At 44.5% G+C, this 20,705-nt stretch overlaps 1 protein-coding gene across 6 annotated transcripts in view; it reads left to right on the forward strand.

Moving 5' to 3' along the window:
* The window catches only part of LOC124048585 (spermatid perinuclear RNA binding protein), a 137,899-nt gene that overhangs the window by 79,461 nt on the left and 37,733 nt on the right, over positions 1-20,705 (forward strand). For 2 of the 6 annotated variants that reach the window (XM_046369521.1, XM_046369520.1), the window contains exons 1-4: positions 10,028-10,250; positions 10,496-10,833; positions 11,107-11,272; positions 19,162-19,306. In XM_046369521.1, coding sequence (XP_046225477.1) covers positions 10,206-10,250; positions 10,496-10,833; positions 11,107-11,272; positions 19,162-19,306 — 694 coding nt within the window. In that variant the 5' untranslated portion in view covers positions 10,028-10,205. Of the gene's footprint in view, positions 1-10,027; positions 10,251-10,495; positions 10,834-11,106; positions 11,273-19,161; positions 19,307-20,705 lie in introns of those variants that run through there. The other 4 variants (XM_046369523.1, XM_046369522.1, XM_046369518.1 and 1 more) reach the window with 3 other exon arrangements.

The following is a 20,705-nucleotide window of genomic DNA, read 5'->3' on the forward strand; positions in this document are numbered from 1 at the left end:
CCCCGACACAAACTATTGCAGCATAAATGCTGGAGGCTGAGACAGGAGGGGTCATGTGATTCCATATGTGTTATTTCATAGTTTTGATGTCTTCACTATTATTCTACAATGTAGAAAATAGTATAAAAAAATAGGAAAAACCCTAGAATGAGTAGGTGTGTCCAAACTTATTATATTTTGCAAGATAATATTATTTTAGAGAGACAAATAATCAATGTTTTGTGGCAAAAATCTATATAGCCTACAGAGCTATAGAAAAAGTATTCAGATTGGGTTTTAAACAGTTACATGCAATAAAGTATCGATACATAATAAATAAATAAATATATTTTCAAATAATCACTTTGTTTCATCTAAATGTCCCAACTCTCTAAACAGATGGCTTTGGATAAAGCACATATTGCGTTTAGCAAAAAAAACACATTTTACGACAATGTTTAAAAAATATGACAGGGACCCATGAACATTCATTTCAGACAGGGACCCAAGAGCATTCATTTCAGACAGGGACCCATGAGCATTCATTTCAGACAGGGACCCAAGAGCATTCATTTCAGACAGGGACCCATGAACATTCATTTCAGACAGGGACCCAAGAGCATTCATTTCAGACAGGGACCCATGAACATTCATTTCAGACAGGGACCCAAGAGCATTCATTTCAGACAGGGACCCAAGAGCATTAATTTCAGACAGGGACCCATGAACATTCATTTCAGACAGGGACCCAAGAGCATTCATTTCAGACAGGGACCCATGAACATTCATTTCAGACAGGGACCCATGAACATTCATTTCAGACAGGGACCCAAGAGCATTCATTTCAGACAGGGACCCACGAGCATTCATTTCAGACAGGGACCCATGAGCATTCATTTCAGACAGGGACCCACAAGCATTCATTTTAGACAGGGACCCATGAGAATTCATCACAAGCAAATGTGAGAAATTGGCGTTTATCGAGTTTTGGAATCAAACTCTTCACACGTTCATCTCTTTTGTTACACCATGAAAGCTGGGGCTATTTTCTACAGTAGGCATACGTACATACAGCTCAATGCAGTGCTTGCTCAGTAGATCACAAACCGGGAAGTCTGTTGAATATCTTCAACATATATATTTTTTATATTTATTTAACATATTTTACCAGGCAGGTCAATTAAGAACAAATTCTTATTTACAATGACGGCCTGGCAAAAGGCCGCCATGGATTCTTACTAAGATGAATTATTTGTTACTTTTTTAGTTCTTATTGTTATTTATTTCATTTTTGTTAAGTCTTTTTTTTAAATGTATTTTATTTATTTAAGCTGCATTGTTGTTTAGGAGCTTGTAAGTAAGCGTTTCACTGTAATGTGAAACGACAAATGAAATGACAAATGCAATTGGATTTGATTGTGGTAACGTCACAGTGAAGACACAGTGAGGTTGGCTGCAGGCAAGGGGAAGGTGGGAGGTGTGTAATATTACTCTGAGCAGTAAAGGACCAGTTGGACCAGTTGGGCCAAGAGAGGTCGATCTGAGTAGTGCCACCGTGAAACATTGCAGTGCCGATTGCTGTGTGTCTGTGAGAAGAAGTCTGCCTGATGATGTAGCACTATTGAACATCAGCAAAGAGAGAGGGGGGGGGGGAACGAGAGAGAGGAGATGAACAGGGAGAAAGAGAGGATAAGGTAGGGAGTCAGAGGAAGGAGAGAGAGAGGGGAATTAGAAAGAAGAGGAAGAGAACAAGGGACAGAGAGAGGTGGAGGAAGAGAAGAGAGAGATCAGGGATTGATTAATGGTCCCTACCCCTGACTCTGGAGTTGAGCCTCAGGGGAGTGCAGGCAGCACCATGAATTATTAAAAACTGGAGGGGTGGACGGGGTGGGAGGGGAGGCGGAGGGTGTTCATAAATAACCCTCGATGATGAGGGCCGTGCTAACGCTAGCTGGGCTGGTAAGGAGAGTGGGGATGACCTTGGAGCTCAAACACTCTGCACTGCAAAGCCACAGCACAGTGCTCTGCTTCCTTATTGTCTTTTCATTGGATTTTCCCTCCGTGTGTACACACCCAGATATATATATATATATAAGCACAGACACACGCACACACAATCCCTCTAGGATCTCCATCTCTATCTATCTCCAGGGACGGCGGGGCGACCTTGTTAATCCTCAGTTCCTTGTCAGCTTTGCTCTGCCCAGGTAGTCAGTTAAATGGCACTCGGAGACAAGGCAAAGTCAGCGGATCTCTAACACACCCTGAAGCCATAACCCTTTACTGCAGCCCATAAACACTAATACTGAACACGGTCACATTACGAGAGGCAAAGAGCAGAAATGAATATCATTAGCTCGGCTACCTGGGCCTGTATTCCAGAAGTGTCTGAAAGTGCTGATCAAGGATCAGGTCCCGCCTCCCAATTCTTTATGATTTAAAAGGCCAAACCGATCCGAGGTCAGCACTCCTACTCTTAAGATGCGGTGTGCGTGTGCCTGCCCTGCGCAAGTCTGTGTGTGCGCATGTGTTTGCGCCTGTGCACGTGTGTGTTAATTTGAAAGGCTGTTAAAAAAAAACAATAAAACGGGGCCATCTTTTGTGCAAGAGCTGCCAAGCGCAGTGCTGGTAAATCACAGGATGAATTTTTAATGCAATCTGCCTGGGGCTGATCGTACCCCTCTCCTCTCTCTGCCTTGTCGCTCTTCTGTCCCAAACGATGCATTCACCACGCACAGCCTTTCTCGCCGTGCACTCAGCAATCGTTAAGGCCACGCGACACACACTCTGCACAGGCATGACACACGCAAGTGTTTGCGACACACACTCCACATGTGTGGCACGCTCACACAAATTGTGTGCGCATACAGACATGATTACACACCTCTGTGCTTTACACTGGTGCTACACGCATCACTGAACAGTGGCGTGTCTGTCAGCAGAGGCTGCCCGAAGGGGAGGACGGGCTCATAGTAATGGCTGGCGCCGAGCGGATGGAATCATCGAACACACGGACACCACGTGTTTGATGCCCTTCCACTGATTCCGTCTCCAGCCATTGCCACGAGCCCGTCCTCCCCAATTAAGGTGCCACCAACCTCCTGTGGTGTGCATATTGTTCCAAACAGACCAACAACACTCTCTCGCCCTGCTCTCACTACACACTAGTTGTTGTGTACCGTACACGCACACACAATCTCCTGGTCTGCACACTTGTTTCGCCAGTTTATGGTGGAATAGCGAGGGGAAACAGCGCTCCCAGACCAGTAAGTGGGTATATAGCAACGACTTGGAGTGTGCATTGCATACTGTACATTGGACTGAAGATGTTTATTATTGGAGGGCAGAGCACATTCACTATACAGCAGAGCACCACGTGTAGTAAGCCGTCTATTGTGTTTATGTGTCGTGGTTGTAATTGGTGTGGTGTAATTGCAGGAGCAAGGGGAGAGCAAAGGTCAACACTCTGGGTAGTTGGCACACGTTCACACACACACACGTTCACACACACACACGTTCACACACACACACACACACACACACACACACACACACACTGGTTGAATCAACGTTGCTTCCGCGTTTATTTCAGTGAAACGTGGACTAGACGTTGAATTGACACTTGAATTGACGTCTGTGTCAAGCGGGAACATACTCCCTCCGCGGAGTCCGCAATGTGAACACAAAAACATGTACAGGGCTCGACATTCAGGTGCGTTTGCCAGTGGGACACCAGGCCTATGCCAGCTGAAAGTTACTTGCCCGGATGGAAAAAAAGATTCTGGCCTGGGTTAAGATCTGGCAGGAAAGCGAATGATGCGCGCATCGTTTTTCAACAGCAGGTGATTCTATTTTCATTTGGGCTGAGCAAGTAGCCTACTCGGGGTTCATGCAGACATTGGCAAGTCAAATTCAAGGACTTGCAAGGACTTTGTCAAACGTTTAATTGTAATTGTCAAGGATCTACGTTTTATATTTGTTGTAATAGAATAAAACTCTCCATAAAATGTATTTATATAGCCCTTCGTACATCAGCTGATATCTCAAAGTGCTGTACAGAAACCCAACCTAAAACCCCAAACAGCAAGAAATGCAGGTGTAGAAGCACAGTGGCTAGGAAAAACTCCCTAGAAAGGCCAAAACCTAGGAAGAAACCTAGAGAGGAACCAGGCTATGTGGGGTGGCCAGTCCTCTTCTGGCTGTGCCGGGTGGAAATTATAACAGAACATGGCCAAGATGTTCAAATGTTCATAGATGACCAGCATGGTCGAATAATAATAAGGCAGAACAGTTGAAACTGGAGCAGCAGCACGGCCAGGTGGACTGGGGACAGCAAGGAGTCATCATGTCAGGTAGTCCTGGGGCATGGTCCTAGGGCTCAGGTCCTCTGAGAGAGAGAAAGAAAGAGAGAAGGAGAGAATTAGAGAACGCACACTTAGATTCACACAGGACACCGAATAGGACAGGAGAAGTACTCCAGATATAACAAACAAAAAAAGTATGCATTACCACTTTAACAATAATGCTTTTTATTTATTTATAGGCCTGTACCTTATTGACATGTACCTTATTTTGACATTCTAATATATGTCAGAATAAGGTGGCCGTTGCCACCGGCAGATGCTCATGACACAAACACACGAATGAAGTCTGTCCATGTGGTAACTAGTCAGTCTTGCCATTTGAGATGTTGGAAGAGTTATTTAAGGGTATCACGTGTGATGAAAAAGCAAGAAGGAAACAGGTTTCCCTTTGTTATGGAACTCTTGTCTGATTTTTAAGGTAGGCTATTCCGTGGCATGACGACTGAATTTCGCATCGCAAATCTTCCACCGAGACTTTTAACTTTTGAAATACCTGGTTTGCATACCCATTCTTTCCTTGGCATTTACCTGTGGATATCATAACTTGGAACATCTTTCCTACGGCTTTCTTACCCCTACGGCTGTCGATCTTCAACAACCAACTGATGGAGAGCTGCGCAATTTCTCTGCCCGACAGATTATCTCAAACTAGACTATATGTGTGCGGCTTGCGTTGTGTGTGTTAAGTAATGGACATAATGAATTCGCAGCTTCTGGAATTCATCCCTTTTTAATAAAAAAAATAAATAAAAAATCAATTATATAGCCTAGATAAAATCTCACATTATTACAATATTTTGTTCACTGGCCCAAGCGGGCCACTGACAGGATGATCGACTGGCCCAGAGGGATTCCACAACCTCCCCGGGCCAGCGGGCAGCCGTGAATGTCGACCCCTCATGTACACACTGTCATCTCTCACAGATATATTTTGTTACGTTATAGCCTTATTCTGAAATTGATCATATACTCCCCCCCCTTATCAATCTACATGCAATACCCCATAATGACAAAAGCAAAAACAGGTTTTCAGAAATGTATAACAAATTAAATACTGAAATATCACATTTACATAAGTATTCAGACCCTTTACTCAGTACTTTGTTGAAGCACCTTTGGCAGCGATTACAGCCTCGAGTCTTCTGGGGTATGACGCTACAAGCTTGGCAAACCTGTATTTGGGGAGTTTCTCCCAATCTTCTCTGCAGATCCTCTCAAGCTCTGTCAGGCTGGATGGGGAACGTCGCTGCACAGCTATTTTCAGGTCTCTCCAGAGATGTTAGATTGGTTTCAAGTCCGAGCTCTGGCTGGGCCACTCAAGGACATTCAGAGACTTGTCCCGAAGCCACTCCTGCGTTGTCTTGTCTGTGTGCTTATAGTCGTTGTCCTGTTGAAAGGTGAACCTTCGCCCCAGTCTGAGGTCCTGAGCACTCCGGAGCAGGTTTGCCTGTAGATATAGTTGAATGAGTGTCTCTGGACTGTTGATGAGACTGCTTTAACACAGTAGGCAAGTGAGGGACAGTTCTCTGTTTTACCTTAAGCTCGTGCCTGTCTCTTCCCCTCCACTCACACCTATGGCTGTGAAAGTAGTAGTAGGCTATACGTTATTGATATTTGTGGGATAGTTAGTCAGACTGAGGCCAGTCCACTCCCCTTTGTGTAGTAGATTGTTGACAGTAGTCTCCTGTGTGGCATTGATACCAGACTAGCTGACAGGTCTGGGTGTGTGTGTGTGTGTGTGTGTGTATGTAGGTGTGTAGGTGTGTGTGTATATATATATATATGTTTATATATAGATATATAGATAGTGTAGCCAAACCACATTGTGTAGGTGTGTGTGTGTGTGTGTGTGTGTGTATATATATATATATATATATAGTGTAGCCAAACCGCATTGTGTGTGGCCAAGTGATGACGACTCCCAGTGGACTACTATTTCAACTCTGTTCCAAAAGGCATTAAACATTTCTAATGTAGAGTATCTGTGGACAATATTACTAATAGTATGTGCTGTGGTGGGAAACGTTTAAGGCCCTTCCAGGCTCTTCTAGTAGCTCGTCCTTATACATTATTTATACCACACCTATGAAGTGCAAGAATACAGCCTATTTCAGTTTAAATTGTACTTTTTAAATTCATTTTGAAGTTTTGGTGTGTTCAAATTGAGCAGAATTCCTGTATTTCAGCTAATTCTCCAGTCTCGGGAGGTGTGCTCTTCAATCCTCGGTGATAGTAAACTAATTTCTAATTCATTTACTTCCCATCCTGCTTTTGATTGGATAGACGTCTCGCTAACATATTGCATGAGGGACCTCTGGGACTCATGGCGGGCTGGAGGGCGGGGCCCTTGACGACGACAGCTATCTGCGAGACGGAGTGTGTGCGAGACGGAGTGTGTGTGTGACAACGAGGTGGGATAAACCGAGCATGTGCTACGAGACGGTGTGTGTGTGTCACAGTGAGGTAGCTGAAACTCATTAGTCTCATGCAGGGCCATTGTGCTGCAGCGACGTCTCATTCACCAAGTAATCAGTGTGTGTGTGTGTGTATTTGTGTGTAAGTAGAATTATCAGCTTGGTCCCCATGCCTGTGTCTAATATAAAAGCCCACAAGCTCATCATGAGGCTAGCCTAGCTAGCTTGTAAAGGTTGTATCAGATTATAAAGGCAACAGATTCACCTGCAGTGTGGGGAGGGGCAACACCTACAGTACACCTTTGTGGCCCTTAAACCCGGGTTCCTGCAGCTTTTATTGGTGTTTTATAGTGTTTTATAACTGTTATGGCTCACATTAAAAAAGCCTCATAAACTCTACTACTGGGAGCCTGTTAAACACAGCACTGCACAGAGCAGGAAGACACACACACAAACAAACACTGTGATATAATATTAGAATGTATGAGTGGAGACTAATGGTAGAGCAGGATAATTGACCTCCGCTATGCATGCTGTATCACACACACACACACACACACACACACACACACACACACACACACACACACACACACACACACACACACACACACACACACACACACACACACACACACACACACACACACACACACACACACACACACACACACACACACACACACACAGTCTCTCCTCTTCATTTATAAAAGGAAAAACACTAACACAGCATGTGCACCCAAATAGGGATGGAATGAAAAGGCTGCAGTGTTACTCCTGATTAGAACAAAAATTCCATTGACCTTTGTGGAAGCAGAGTCCCGTTTCTGTCCTGCCTTCGTCGTCTGGAAAATGTCATTGTGTAATTAGGATGGAGTTTGCTACTTCTGTTCTGCTGTGGCAGCGATTTCTAGAGGATTGATAGGAGGCGTCATGTCATCCTCTCTGCTACTCTAAAGGTCAGGACACAAGCAGTGTTTGGGTGAGGAGGATTGAGTAAGACATGTGCACTTGATGGTGATAAAATCAAATCACGTAAAGTCGTCGATTAACACTGAATCTAAATAGGTTGCTAATGTTATGGAGCAGATAAGATGTCAAACATGTCTTGCTAAACTTGTCATACTTGTTAGGCTACACCAAGTGGCACGAACGGAGTGGATTTGGATATACAAAGGGATTTGATGTGGAGCAGAGGAGCCATGTTTTTATTTCAAATAAATGTATTTTCCTACGAGCACTGCCTTTGCTCCTTTATTTAGGGAAAATGTACGTACGTACGGATGGCGATTGTGATATGTGGTTGTCTCACCCAGCTATCTTAAGATGAATGCACTAATTGTAAGTCGCTCTAGATAAGAGCGTCTGCTAAATGACTAAAGTGTAGACATGTACATAGCCTCGCTACTGTTATTTTTCACTGTCTTTTTACTGTTGTTTTTATTTCTTTACCTACCTATTGTTCATCTATACTTTTTTGCACTGTTGGTTAGAGCTTGTAAGTAAGCATTTCACTGTAAGGTCTACACCTGTTGTATGCGGCGCGCACGTGACAAATAAACTTTGATTTGATTTGGGATGAGTGGAGCAGTGGTCTAAGGCACTGCATCGCGGTGCTACCTGTGCCACTAGAGATTCTGGGTTCGAGTCCAGGATATGTCGCAGCCGGCCGCGACCGGGAGACCCATGGAGTGGCGCATAATTGGCCCAGCATCGTCCGGGTTATGGGAGGGTTTGGCCGGCAGGATGTCCTTGTCCCATCGCGCACTAGCGACTCTTGTGGCTGGCCGGGTGCGTTGCACACTGACACGGTTGCCAGGTGTACGGTGTTTCCTCCGACACATTGGTGCAGCTGGCTTCCGGGTTAAGTGGGCATTGTGTTTTGGAGGAGGCACGGCTCTCGACCTTCGCCTCTCCTGAGTCCATACGGGAGTTTCAGTGGTGAGACAAGACTGTACCAATTGGATACCACGAAATTGGGGAGAAATTGGGGATAAAACTGGGAATATATGATAATAATAATAAGATGTAAAATGTAGAGATATGAATTTGAAATAGATAAGATAATGTGGCCAGTTCCCCCAGCACTGCTGTTCCCTCCTCCCCCTTAGCAGTGCGGGTGAGTCAGGGGGAGGCTGAGAGCTGGTTGCTTGATTGAATTAGATGAGGTGGGGGAGTCAGGGAGGTTAGGATGGAATTGAATTCGACTTGATTGAGGATGGTTAGGAGAGGGGGCAGACAGTGTGAGGTGCTGGGGTCGCTGCCATCAGATGGAGACTGTCATTGGCTTTAAATTGATTTCCCACCCATAAGGATGATGCATGTGCTGGCAGTGCCTTCAGAAAGTATTCATACCCCTCGACTTATTCCACATTTTGTTGAGTTACATCTTGAATTCAAAATGGATTCAATTGTTGTTGTTTTTCTCACCCATCTACACACACACTGTTTTTTAGACAGAGTTTAAAAAATAAAAAGGAATATCTCATTTATGTAAGTATTCACAACCCTGAGTCAATACTTTGTAGAAGCACATTTGGCAGTGATTACAGCTGTCTTTCTGGGTAATTCTCTAAGCACATTCCACACCTGGATTGTGCAAGATTTGACCATTATACTTTTCAAAAACATAATGATGGTGTTGGAGTCGTGCCTGGACACGCAGTCGGGGGTGAACAGGGAGTACAGGAGGGGACTAAGCACGTACCCCTGAGTGGTGAGGATCAGCGTGGCAGATGTGTTGTTGCCTACCCTTACCACCTTGGGTAGTCCAGGATCCAGTTGCAGATGGAGGTGCTGAGGGCCAAAGCAGCAACAACTCCTCCTGGGGTCCAAACAAATGAAGGCAATCATGTTTGTGATAAGATAGTAAAGTAAAACTGCAAAACATATTACAAAGAAATGAACTTTATGTCCTGAATACAAAGCGGTATGTTTGGGGCAAATCCAACACATCACTGAGTACCAGTATTCATATTGTGTTACTGTGAGTGGGCCAGTGATGCAAAATCTCAATTTAATTCATTCTAAATTCTAGGTTTAACACGAAAAAAACATGTGGAAAAAAGTCAAGGGATGTCAAGTTATTAACCACACACACACACACACACACACACACACACACACACACACACACACACACACACACACACACACACACACACACACACACACACACACACACACACACACACACACACACACACACACACACTGAGAGATCAAAGTGTTGACAGACGTTTTAATGCTGGCTGCGTCTCCCCGGCTCTGCTCCAGGAGATAGTTCAGTTTGACAGGGGTGTGGTGAGAGGTGTGTGTGAGCGTGCAAATGGGATTCAAGTTGCCAGTAGTGGCCTCTCCATAGTGAACTACAATACGGCCGGTTGCAGGGAGCAGCAGCACAGGACAGGGTGTGAACAGAGCAGAGCAGACAGGGCTGTTAGAGGATATGTTACCTGGGCAGACGTTTGTTTGGCCATCCGTTGAAGCTGAGGTGAGTTTGATTGATTAAAGTTTAATCTGCTGCTGAATGCTTTTCTCCAGAGGTGCCCTTGGAACTACTAACAAGACTGACTGTGTTTGCAAGAAATAGAAAATAGAGAAATAGTTTGGAAACAGAGGGGTGTGTTTGTACTGTTCACTGTGGTGTTTCTAACTGACTCTCCTTCCATCCTCCGCTCTCTCTCCCTCTTATCTATCTTTCTCTCTTTTTCTTTACCTCTTCTCTCCCCCCTAAAGAGGTCCTTCCGTTCGTTCGGTAATGATGACCGTCACGTCATGGCCAAACACTCCACCATCTACCCATCGTCGTCTGAACTGGAGGCGGTCCAGACCCTGGTGTCCACCGTGGAGGGTGCCCTCAAACACGTCTCTGATTGGATAGACCAGAGCAATGTCCAATCGGTGCAGATTAACAGCCAGGCAGACGCAGCAGCCGGCCAGACAGACGGCCAGCCGAACCCCACAGACAGCACAATGACAGAGGATGGTAGTGCTGACCATGACGACGACCTTAACGACGACCCCGACGTTAGTCCCAGTGCCAGCCCAGATGACTGCACAGACAGCAGCTGCAGGTGGGGTTCCCGACTGATGCGCGCTGCGATATAGGCCTCTGGTGTTCTGTTGCGTGTCTGCCAGGTCGACAGTCATTTTGTATGGGCTATTTTCTATTTCCAGATATTGGGAAATGTTGAGCCTTGATATTATGGAATTCTATTTACGACTTGACATTTATCTGTTTTCTCTAATAACTCATGTAGTAGTACAGTTTATGTAGTTTAGGTAGTTAGTTGGTTAGTTAACCTATCCCATGTTTTAAGTGTAACCCAGCTGCCTGTTGTCCTCAGGGAGCCCGGTGGAGGTGTGCTGTGTGGGGTGATGAGGATCGGCCTGGTGGCTAAAGGGCTGCTCATCAAACAGGACATGGATCTGGAGCTGGTGCTGATGTGTAGAGAGAAACCCACTGATGCACTGCTGTGCACTGTCTGTGACAACCTGCCCCTGCAGATACAAGTAAGAGATATGAAAGAGACAGATGCACACAAACACACAAACACCAGGGTTTCAGTTAGCAGGCAATTGACGGCTTGACGCCCCCAAAAAAAAAAAAGAAAAGCAAAAACTTGAATAAATACAATTGCTTCCGACAGGAAAAAACTATCCCTTTTTGGTTACTACATGATTCCATATTTGTTATTTCATAATATTTGATGTCTTCGCTATTATTCTACAATGTATATTTTCAAAGAAGTGTGGCTCACCATTATTTGGACCATATAGATTAATGAGCCAAATCTGTTTCACCATAATGAGATACAAGTTTCAATTATATTAATTATAACATATGTTTGTAAACTTACCATTCAAAACTATGATTGAGTGTCCTTATAGCTTGATATTGATATTACCTTGATATTTGCATTGCTTCTAAGTAAACCTCAAATTGTTTACTGACAGCCAGCCCAGCTATCTTCGAGTAGACAAAATAATATTTTTTATTCGTTAATGGAAATATCACTCGATGTAATACATTTGGCCCTCGTGCTTATCAGTCTATGCTAAATGTAGTGGAATTTAATTGTGTGTATTTTCGTTAGTCGTCATGCATCTTATGTATCACTTGCTCACAGCGTACCTATTTTGAGGGGAATATCACTTGTCAGACGGCACACGAGCTGCTACTGCAGCTCCTCAATCAGCTCGTTGCTGCGGGAGTGAAACGTGGGTTTTTATAAAGCTCCGTCATTGCGCAACAATTCTAAATGCAATCGCGTGTTTAAAAAAAAAAATGTTGTGACCGCGATTAAGAGCAACTCTTTGTTTCTCAGCTGGTAATTGAAGCGCCTCTCCCATTCGCCATTCAGGTGCATAGGCAACGGTAGGCAGGCTACATCAGTGCGTCACCCATCATTTTGCAATGTGAGCTGGAAGCAGTACGCATCTACTTAAGTGATTTGCAACCTGAACTTTTTACTTCATATTGTGAGGCTCGTCGGCCTTGTAAACTTGTGAAGGTGGTAAATGACATTTTGATGGCATCGGACCGAGGCTCTGCATCTGTCCTCGTGCTCCTAGACCTTAGTGCTGCTTTTGATACCATCGATCACCACATTCTTTTGGAGAGATTGGAAACCCAAATTGGTCTACACGGACATGTTCTGGCCTGGTTTAGGTCTTATCTGTCGGAAAGATATCAGTTTGTCTCTGTGAATGGTTTGTCCTCTGACAAATCAACTGTACATTTCGGTGTTCCTCAAGGTTCTGTTTTAGGACCACTATTGTTTTCAATATATATTTTACCTCTTGGGGATGTTATTCGAAAACATAATGTAAACTTTCACTGCTATGCGGATGACACACAGCTGTACATTTCAATGAAACATGGTGAAGCCCCAAAATTGCCCTCGCTAGAAGCATGTGTTTCAGACATAAGGAAGTGGATGGCTGCAAACTTTCTACTATTAAACTCGGACAAAACAGAGATGCTTGTTCTAGGTCCCAAGAAACAAAGAGATCTTCTGTTGAATCTGACAATTAATCTTAATGGTTGTACAGTCGTCTCAAATAAAACTGTGAAGGACCTCGGCGTTACTCTGGACCCTGATCTCTCTTTTGAAGAACATATCAAGACCATTTCGAGGACAGCTTTTTTCCATCTACGTAACATTGCAAAAATCAGAAACTTTCTGTCCAAAAATGATGCAGAAAAATTAATCCATGCTTTTGTCACTTCTAGGTTAGACTACTGCAATGCTCTATTTTCCGGCTACCCGGATAAAGCACTAAATAAACTTCAGTTAGTGCTAAATACGGCTGCTAGAATCCTGACTAGAACCAAAAAATTTGATCATATTACTCCAGTGCTAGCCTCTCTACACTGGCTTCCTGTCAAAGCAAGGGCTGATTTCAAGGTTTTACTGCTAACCTACAAAGCATTACATGGGCTTGCTCCTACCTACCTCTCTGATTTGGTCCTGCCGTACATACCTACACGTACGCTACGGTCACAAGACGCAGGCCTCCTAATTGTCCCTAGAATTTCTAAGCAAACAGCTGGAGGCAGGGCTTTCTCCTATAGAGCTCCATTTTTATGGAACGGTCTGCCTACCCATGTCAGAGACGCAAACTCGGTCTCAACCTTTAAGTCTTTACTGAAGACTCATCTCTTCAGTGGATCATATGATTGAGTGTAGTCTGGCCCAGGAGTGGGAAGGTGAACGGAAAGGCTCTGGAGCAACGAACCGCCCTTGCTGTCTCTGCCTGGCCGGTTCCCCTCTTTTCACTGGGATTCTTTGCCTCTAACCCTGTTACGGGGCTGAGTCACTGGCTTGCTGGGGCTCTCTCGTGCCGTCCCTGGGGGGTGCTTCACCTGGGTGGGTTGATTCACTGTTGTGGTCGGCCTGTCCGGGTTCCCCCCTTGGGTTGTACCGTGTCGGAGATCTTTGTGGGCTATACTCGGCCTTGTCTCAGGATGGACCTGAGCCCTAGGACCATGCCCCAGGACTACCTGACATGATGACTCCTTGCTGTCCCCAGTCCACCTGGCCATGCTGCTGCTCCAGTTTCAACTGGCCTGGGCCCTAGGACCATGTCTCAGGACTACCTGACATGAGGACTCCTTGCTGTCCCCAGTCCACCTGGCCATGCTCCTGCTCCAGTTTCAACTGTTCTGCCTTACTATTATTCAACCATGCTGGTCATTTATGAACATTTGAACATCTTGGCCACGTTCTGTTATAATCTCCACCCGGCACAGCCAGAAGAGGACTGGCCACCCCACATATGCTCTCTCTAATTCTCTCTTTCTTTCTTTCTCTCTCTTGGAGGACCTGAGCCCTAGGACCGTGCCCCAGGACTACCTGACATGATGGCTCCTTGCTGTCCCCAGTCCACCTGACTGTGCTGCTGCTCCAGTTTCAACTGTTCTGCCTTATTATTATTTGACCATGCTGGTCATTTATGAACATTTGAACATCTTGGTCATGTTCTGTTATAATCTCTACCCGGCACAGCCAGAAGAGGACTGGCCACCCCACATAGCCCGGTTCCTCTCTAGGTTTCTTCCTAGGTTTTGGCCTTTCTAGGGAGTTTTTCCTAGCCACCGTGCTTTTACACCTGCATTGTTTGCTGTTTGGGGTTTTAGGCTGGGTTTCTGTACAGCACTTTGAGATATCAGCTGATGTACGAAGGGCTATATAAATAAATTTGATTTGATTTGATTTGATTCGTCTTTCTTACCTTGTTTCAAAGTAGCCTATTAAAAATCCTACCATGGAAATGTGCAGGCAATTATTTTGTAAAGACTTCCTCGTATGCCATTGAAAACAGGATTTCTCTCCTGTTCTATTGGTTTTCAAATCAACTTTCTTTCGTTGTCCAGAAGCCGAAGGCACAATCCTAGTTATATTAGCTACATCTTTAGATTCTCCCACTTTTTACGTTTCTAACTGAGAGTTTCATCTCTGTCATGTATTTAACTGCTGGCATCAGGTGTGCTGTTTAGAATGGTGTTCTTCTGTGAATTGCATTTTGGCAAATGTTTTGAAAATGATGTTTTATTACAGGAGTTGCATGTTCTGTTAAGATGAATTACCATAATTTAAATGTGATTTCTCTCATTCTAAGCACAGCGGGTGGATGCCCTAATGGGTTATATGCAAATGAGTCCGGTAAATTTGTCAAATGGCCTGTAAATTAAAATCTTCCCGGTCACGTTGTCCGGCGCCACAGAAACCCTGACACACACACTGCTCTGTGCTATGGAACCCATTCATTCAGCAGTCTGTACTATATTGGACTTGTGTATTCTCCACCTGTAGATAGGAGACACTCGGTGCCTGTGCGCAGAAGGTCTGGCTAGATCGGGTTTTGTAACGCCGGACCAAAGTCAGTCCTTCTTACATCCCCCTGCCCCCCCTGCGGTAGCAACGGAAAACACAAATACATGCTTGCGTGAGCATACATCTAGTTCAATGGTTAACCTTAGCTACATGAACTGGTATACTCATAGGAACTGCCACGGTATACTTCCTAATCCTCAACACAATATTATTTGTATTTATTTATTTCACGTTATTTAACCAGGTAGGCCATTTGAGAACATGTTCTCATTTACAACTGGCCAAGATAAAGCAAGATGCGCCCTGGCCAAGATAAAGAAAAGCAGTGTGACACAAACAACACAGACTTACACATGGGATAAACAAATGTACAGTCAATCACACAGTAGAACAATCGGTGTACAGTGTGTGTAGTAAGATTAGGGAGGTAAGGCAATAAATAGCAAAAAAAACAATATGGGGATGAGGTAGTTGGGAGGGCTATTTACAGATTGGCTGTGTACAGGTACAGTGATCGGTAAGCTGCTCCGGCAGCTTTATGTTTAAAGTTAGTGAGGGAGATATAAGACTCCAGCTTCAGTGATTTTTGCAATTTGTTCCAGTCATTGGCAGCAGTGAACTGGAAGGAAAGGCGGCCAAAGGAGGAGTTGGCTTTGGGGATGACCAGTGAAATATACCTGCTGGAGCACGTGCTACGAGTGGGTGCTGCTATGATGACCAGTGAGCTGTGATAAGGCGGGGCTTTACCTAGCAAAGACTTTTATAGATTATCTGGAGCCAGTGGGTTTGGTGTCGAATATGAAGCGAGGGCCAGACAACGAGAGCATACAGGGCACAGTGGTGGGTAGTATATGGGGCTTTGGTGACAAAATGGATGGCACTGTGATAGACTACATCCAATTTGCTGAGTAGAGTGTTGGAGGCTATTTTGTAAATGACATCGCCGAAGTCAAGGATCGGTAGGATAGTCAGTTTTACAAGGGTATATTTGGCAGCATGAGTGAAGGATGCTTTGTTGTGAAATAGGAAGCTTATTCTGGATTTAATTTTGGATTGGACATACTTAATGTACGTCTGGAAGGAGAGTGTACAGTCTAACCAGACACCGAGGTATTTGTAGTTGTCCACGTATTCTAAGTCAGAACCGTTCAGAGTAGTGATGCTAGACTGGCGGGCAGGTGTGGGCAGTGATCGGTTGAAGAGCATGCATTTAGTTTTACTTGCATTTAAGAGCAGTTGGAGGCCACTGAAGGAGTGCTCTATGGCATTGAAGCTCATCTGGAAGTTTGTTGTTTGAGTGGAAATATATGATGTCGGTTCTAGAGCACTTTGGGTTCGGAAAGGAATTTATTAATTGGATAAGAATTATTTATGCACACCCAATGGCGTCCGTGGTAACCAATCAAGAAATGTTGCAGTCATTCCGCTTGTTCAAGGGGTGCCGACAGGGGTGCCCTATTTCGCCTGCTCCCTTCGCTATAGCCATGGAACCCCTTGCTACTCGCATTCGGGCATGTGCCGATATAGCTTCTGTTAAAATAAAGGACATACAGCACAACATTTCCCTATATGCAGACAGTGTTCTTTTGTTTTTGTCCAAACCTAAAACTTCTATTCCACCCTTACTTAACTTGATAAACACATTTGGCTCCCTCTCTGGCTACAAGATAAACTGGCAAAAAAGTGAGTTGATGCCAATATCACGGCCTGTGGATATGCAATTTCTGCAATCTACCCCGTTTAGAACAGTGATGGACAAGTTCACAAGCCTCGGCATTGTAGTGACAAGAGACCATGATCAGCTATTGAAAGCGAATTGGGACATGCAAATATATCAGCTTAAACAAAATATAGATTTTTGAAAAACTCTGCCTTGGTTGAGTCCTTGGTTGGTCCTTGGTTGGTCCTTGGTTGGTCGTATAAACGCTATTAAAATGGTTGTCCTACCCAGGTTTCTTTACCTCTTCCAATGTCTACCCAATTTCATACCACAAAGCTATTTTAAGAAACTGGATTTAATAGTAACTCTATATTTATGGGATAACAAGGCAGCCAGAATTTCAAAGAAGCATTTATGCAAGTACAAAATAGAGGGGGGCTTTGGCCTTCCTCACTTTAAACGGTATTATTGGGCTGCTAATCTAAACATTGTGTCTTTCTGGAGGGAAAGCTTACCTGCGATGAGACAGAAGGATATGCCTGCATGGCTTTTGATTGAGCAGGCCACCTGTCAACGTTCCTCACTCCCTGCACTTGTTAATAGCCCATCACATCGAAGACCTTAGAAAGGCAGGGAAGGATAGATATAGGTCTGTAACAGTTTGGGTCAAGAGTGTCCGCGGCAGCCTTCCAATCTTTAGGGATCTCAGACGATACTAAAGAGAGGTTGGAACAGGCTAGTAATATAGGGGATGCAATAATAATTTTAGAAAGAGAGGATACAGATTTGGGGCGGCATGGTAGCCTAGTGGTTAGAGCGACAGACTAGTAACCGGAAGGTTGCAAGTTCAAATCACCGAGCTGACAAGGTACAAATCTGTCGTTCTTCCCCTGAACAGGCAGTTAACCCACTGACTTGCCTAGTTAAATAAATTTTAAATAAAGGTATAATAAAATTGTCTAGTCCAGCTGATTTGTACGGGTCCAGGTTCTGCAGCTCTTTCAGAACATCAGCAATCTGGATTTGGGTGAAGGATAGCAGAGTTGTGCTACAGGATGCACATTTCTGTTTGAAAAAGCTAGCCTTTGCTTTCCTGACTGCCTGTGTATATATGGCCTCATGTAGCTTGGTGTAGAGTTCACAGTACACCCATAGCAGCATTTTCTTGGCCTTGGTTTAAATTGAGGCCTACATTTCCATGTTAGCACATGCTCATAGCCATATCAGAGCTACATTTTGGCTTGTTTTCCCATATATCAGTGGAATGTTGTGTGATACTTGTGGGACATTTATGGTTCTGTCTTATTACCCCAAGCCCTTCCCATCTCCTCTCTCCCCCTCTTCCAAGGTCCCCTCTCCCTCTCCCTTCCTCTCTTCTCTTGCCGGCCCCCTCCATGTTAAATAGCCAGTCAGAGAGGCATCCAGTGTCATGAGTGGGAGTCAGCATCCCAGTGCTTTAGATCACATTGTAATGGATTGCAGATTGGTCCTGTGTGGCTCGCTGCACAGTTAAACAGCCAACACACTAGCTATGTATCCTTGAGGTTGTGTGTGTGTTTTTTATGTATCTTTGGTAGTGTATTTGTGTGTGGCTTTATGTCTGTGTGCGGGTTTATGTCTCTTTGTGTGTGTGTGTGTGTGTGTATGGCTGTCTGAGTGCTGCTGACACTCTAAAATTCATCATCTGATCTTAAGTCGGATCACTGGGGCCAAAGGTAATTGATTTCCCTTGTATGAGAGGAGAATTAATAAAAAGGACTGACACACACACACACACACACACACACACACACACACACACACACACACACACACACACACACACACACACACACACACACACACACACACACACACACACACACACACACACACACACACACACACTAATTGTGTGTGTGGCAAGAATGCATAAAAAGGACATGCACATTGTAATTGTGTGGCTGGCATTAATACAAGGGATTATAGCGACGGAACTAGCTTTCAGCCTCCACATCAAACAATGTTGTTTTCAATCAGGGCCCTTTTTTCTTTCTTTCTTTTTATTCTCCCCCTCGCTCTCTCTTCTCATAATCTGCTTTGTAAATGCATTGTCTGAGTGTGTGTGTGTGTGTGTGTGTGTGTGTGTGTGTGTGTGTGTGTGTGTGTGTGTGTGTGTGTGTGTGTGTGTGTGTGTGTGTGTGTGTGTGTGTGTGTGTGTGTGTGTGTGTGTGTGTGTGTGTGTGTGTGTGTGTAATGCACTGTTGGTTATTTGGCTTGCTCTTAACGGCTTGCACAGCCTGGACTGAGACCAGCTGAGATTGTCATGACCCAAGCCAAGGGTCAAGTGCAGTTTGTCCTGGCTGTGACCTTTAACCCTTGACCTCTAACGCCTGCTGTTATTGACCTCTGACCCCTAACAGAAGTTAACCGAAGACAAGTATGAGGTGCAGCGCTGTGTGCCAGAGGCAGCCATCTTGGTGTGTAGTACGACAGAGCCAAAACTCACCCTGAAGGTCACCCTCACCTCCCCGCAGATGAGAGAGGACAGCGACGCGGACGAACAAGGTACCACAATCACATCTGTTTCGCTGTTGTTTTTGTGTTTATGTGTGTCTTTTTCTCTTCCAACGGAGGTAGTGAAATGGGTTTAAGGGGGAAATAAAATGAGTTGGTCTTTACATGGACATAGAGGGGGGAGGTATTGAGGTGTGTAGGTTTGCATACGCATGTTTGTGCGCACATCTGTGTGTATGATTTATGCTACTGCAGAGAGCAGCAGCACTAGTGTTGTTAGCAGGACTCCACTGGGACACAGTAAGCTTTGAAAATATATCCATGGCCCTCTCCCAAAGCTACGCCCGTATTCCAATCCTCCTGCCTTGGGGAGACAATACATGGATAAGACAAGATGCCATATTCCCTCGACACTAACTCTTCATCAAACTTGCGCATGGTGTGCACGTATAGTGCCTTGCAAAAGTATTCATCCCGCTTGGTGTTTTTCCTATTTTGTTGCATTACAACCTGTAATTTAAATACATTTTTATTTGTATTTTATGTAGTGGACATACAGAAAATAGACCACATAGGTGAAGTGAAATGATAAATAAAAAATAAAAAAACAGAAAAGTGGTGCATGCACATGTATTCACCCCCTAAATAAGATCTGGTGCAACCAATTACCTTCAGAAGTCACATAATTAGTTAAATAAAGTCCACCTGTGTGCGATCTAAGTGTCACATGATCTCAGCATATATACACCTGTTTCCGAAAGGCCCCAGAGTCTGCAACACTACTAATCAAGGGGCATCACCAAGCAAGTGGCACCATGAAGACCAAGGAGCTCTCCAAACAGGTCAGGGACAAAATTGTGGAGAAGTGCAGATCAGGGTTGGGTTATAAAAAAAATATCAAACACTTTGAACATCCCATGGAGCTCCATTAAATCCATTATTAAAAAATTGAAAGAATATGGCACCACAGCAAACCTGCCAAGAGAGGGCCGTCCACCAAAACTCATGGACCAGGCAAGGAGGGCATTAATCAGAGAGGCAACAAAGAGACCAAAGATAAGCCTGAAGGAGCTGCAAAGGTCCACCGTATCTGTCTATAGGACCACTTTAAGCCGTACATTCCACAGAACTGGGCTTTATGGAAGAGTGGCCAGAAAAAAGCCATTGCTTAAAGAAAAAAATAAGCAAACACGTTTGGTGTTTGCCAAAAGGTATGTGGGAGACTCCCCAAACATATGGAAGAAGGTACTCTGGTCAGATGAGACTAAAATGTAGCTTTTTGGCCATCAAGGAAAACACTATGTCTGGCGCAAAACCTACACCTCTCATCACCCTGAGAAAACCATCCCCACATTGAAGCATGGTGGTGGCAGCATCGTACTGTGTGGATGTTTTTCATCAGCAAGGACTGGGAAACTGGTCAGAATTGAAGGAATGATGGATGGCGCTA

Source organism: Oncorhynchus gorbuscha, linkage group LG11 (genome assembly GCF_021184085.1).
Source record: "Oncorhynchus gorbuscha isolate QuinsamMale2020 ecotype Even-year linkage group LG11, OgorEven_v1.0, whole genome shotgun sequence".
In the NCBI taxonomy this organism is placed as follows: Eukaryota; Metazoa; Chordata; class Actinopteri; order Salmoniformes; family Salmonidae; genus Oncorhynchus; species Oncorhynchus gorbuscha.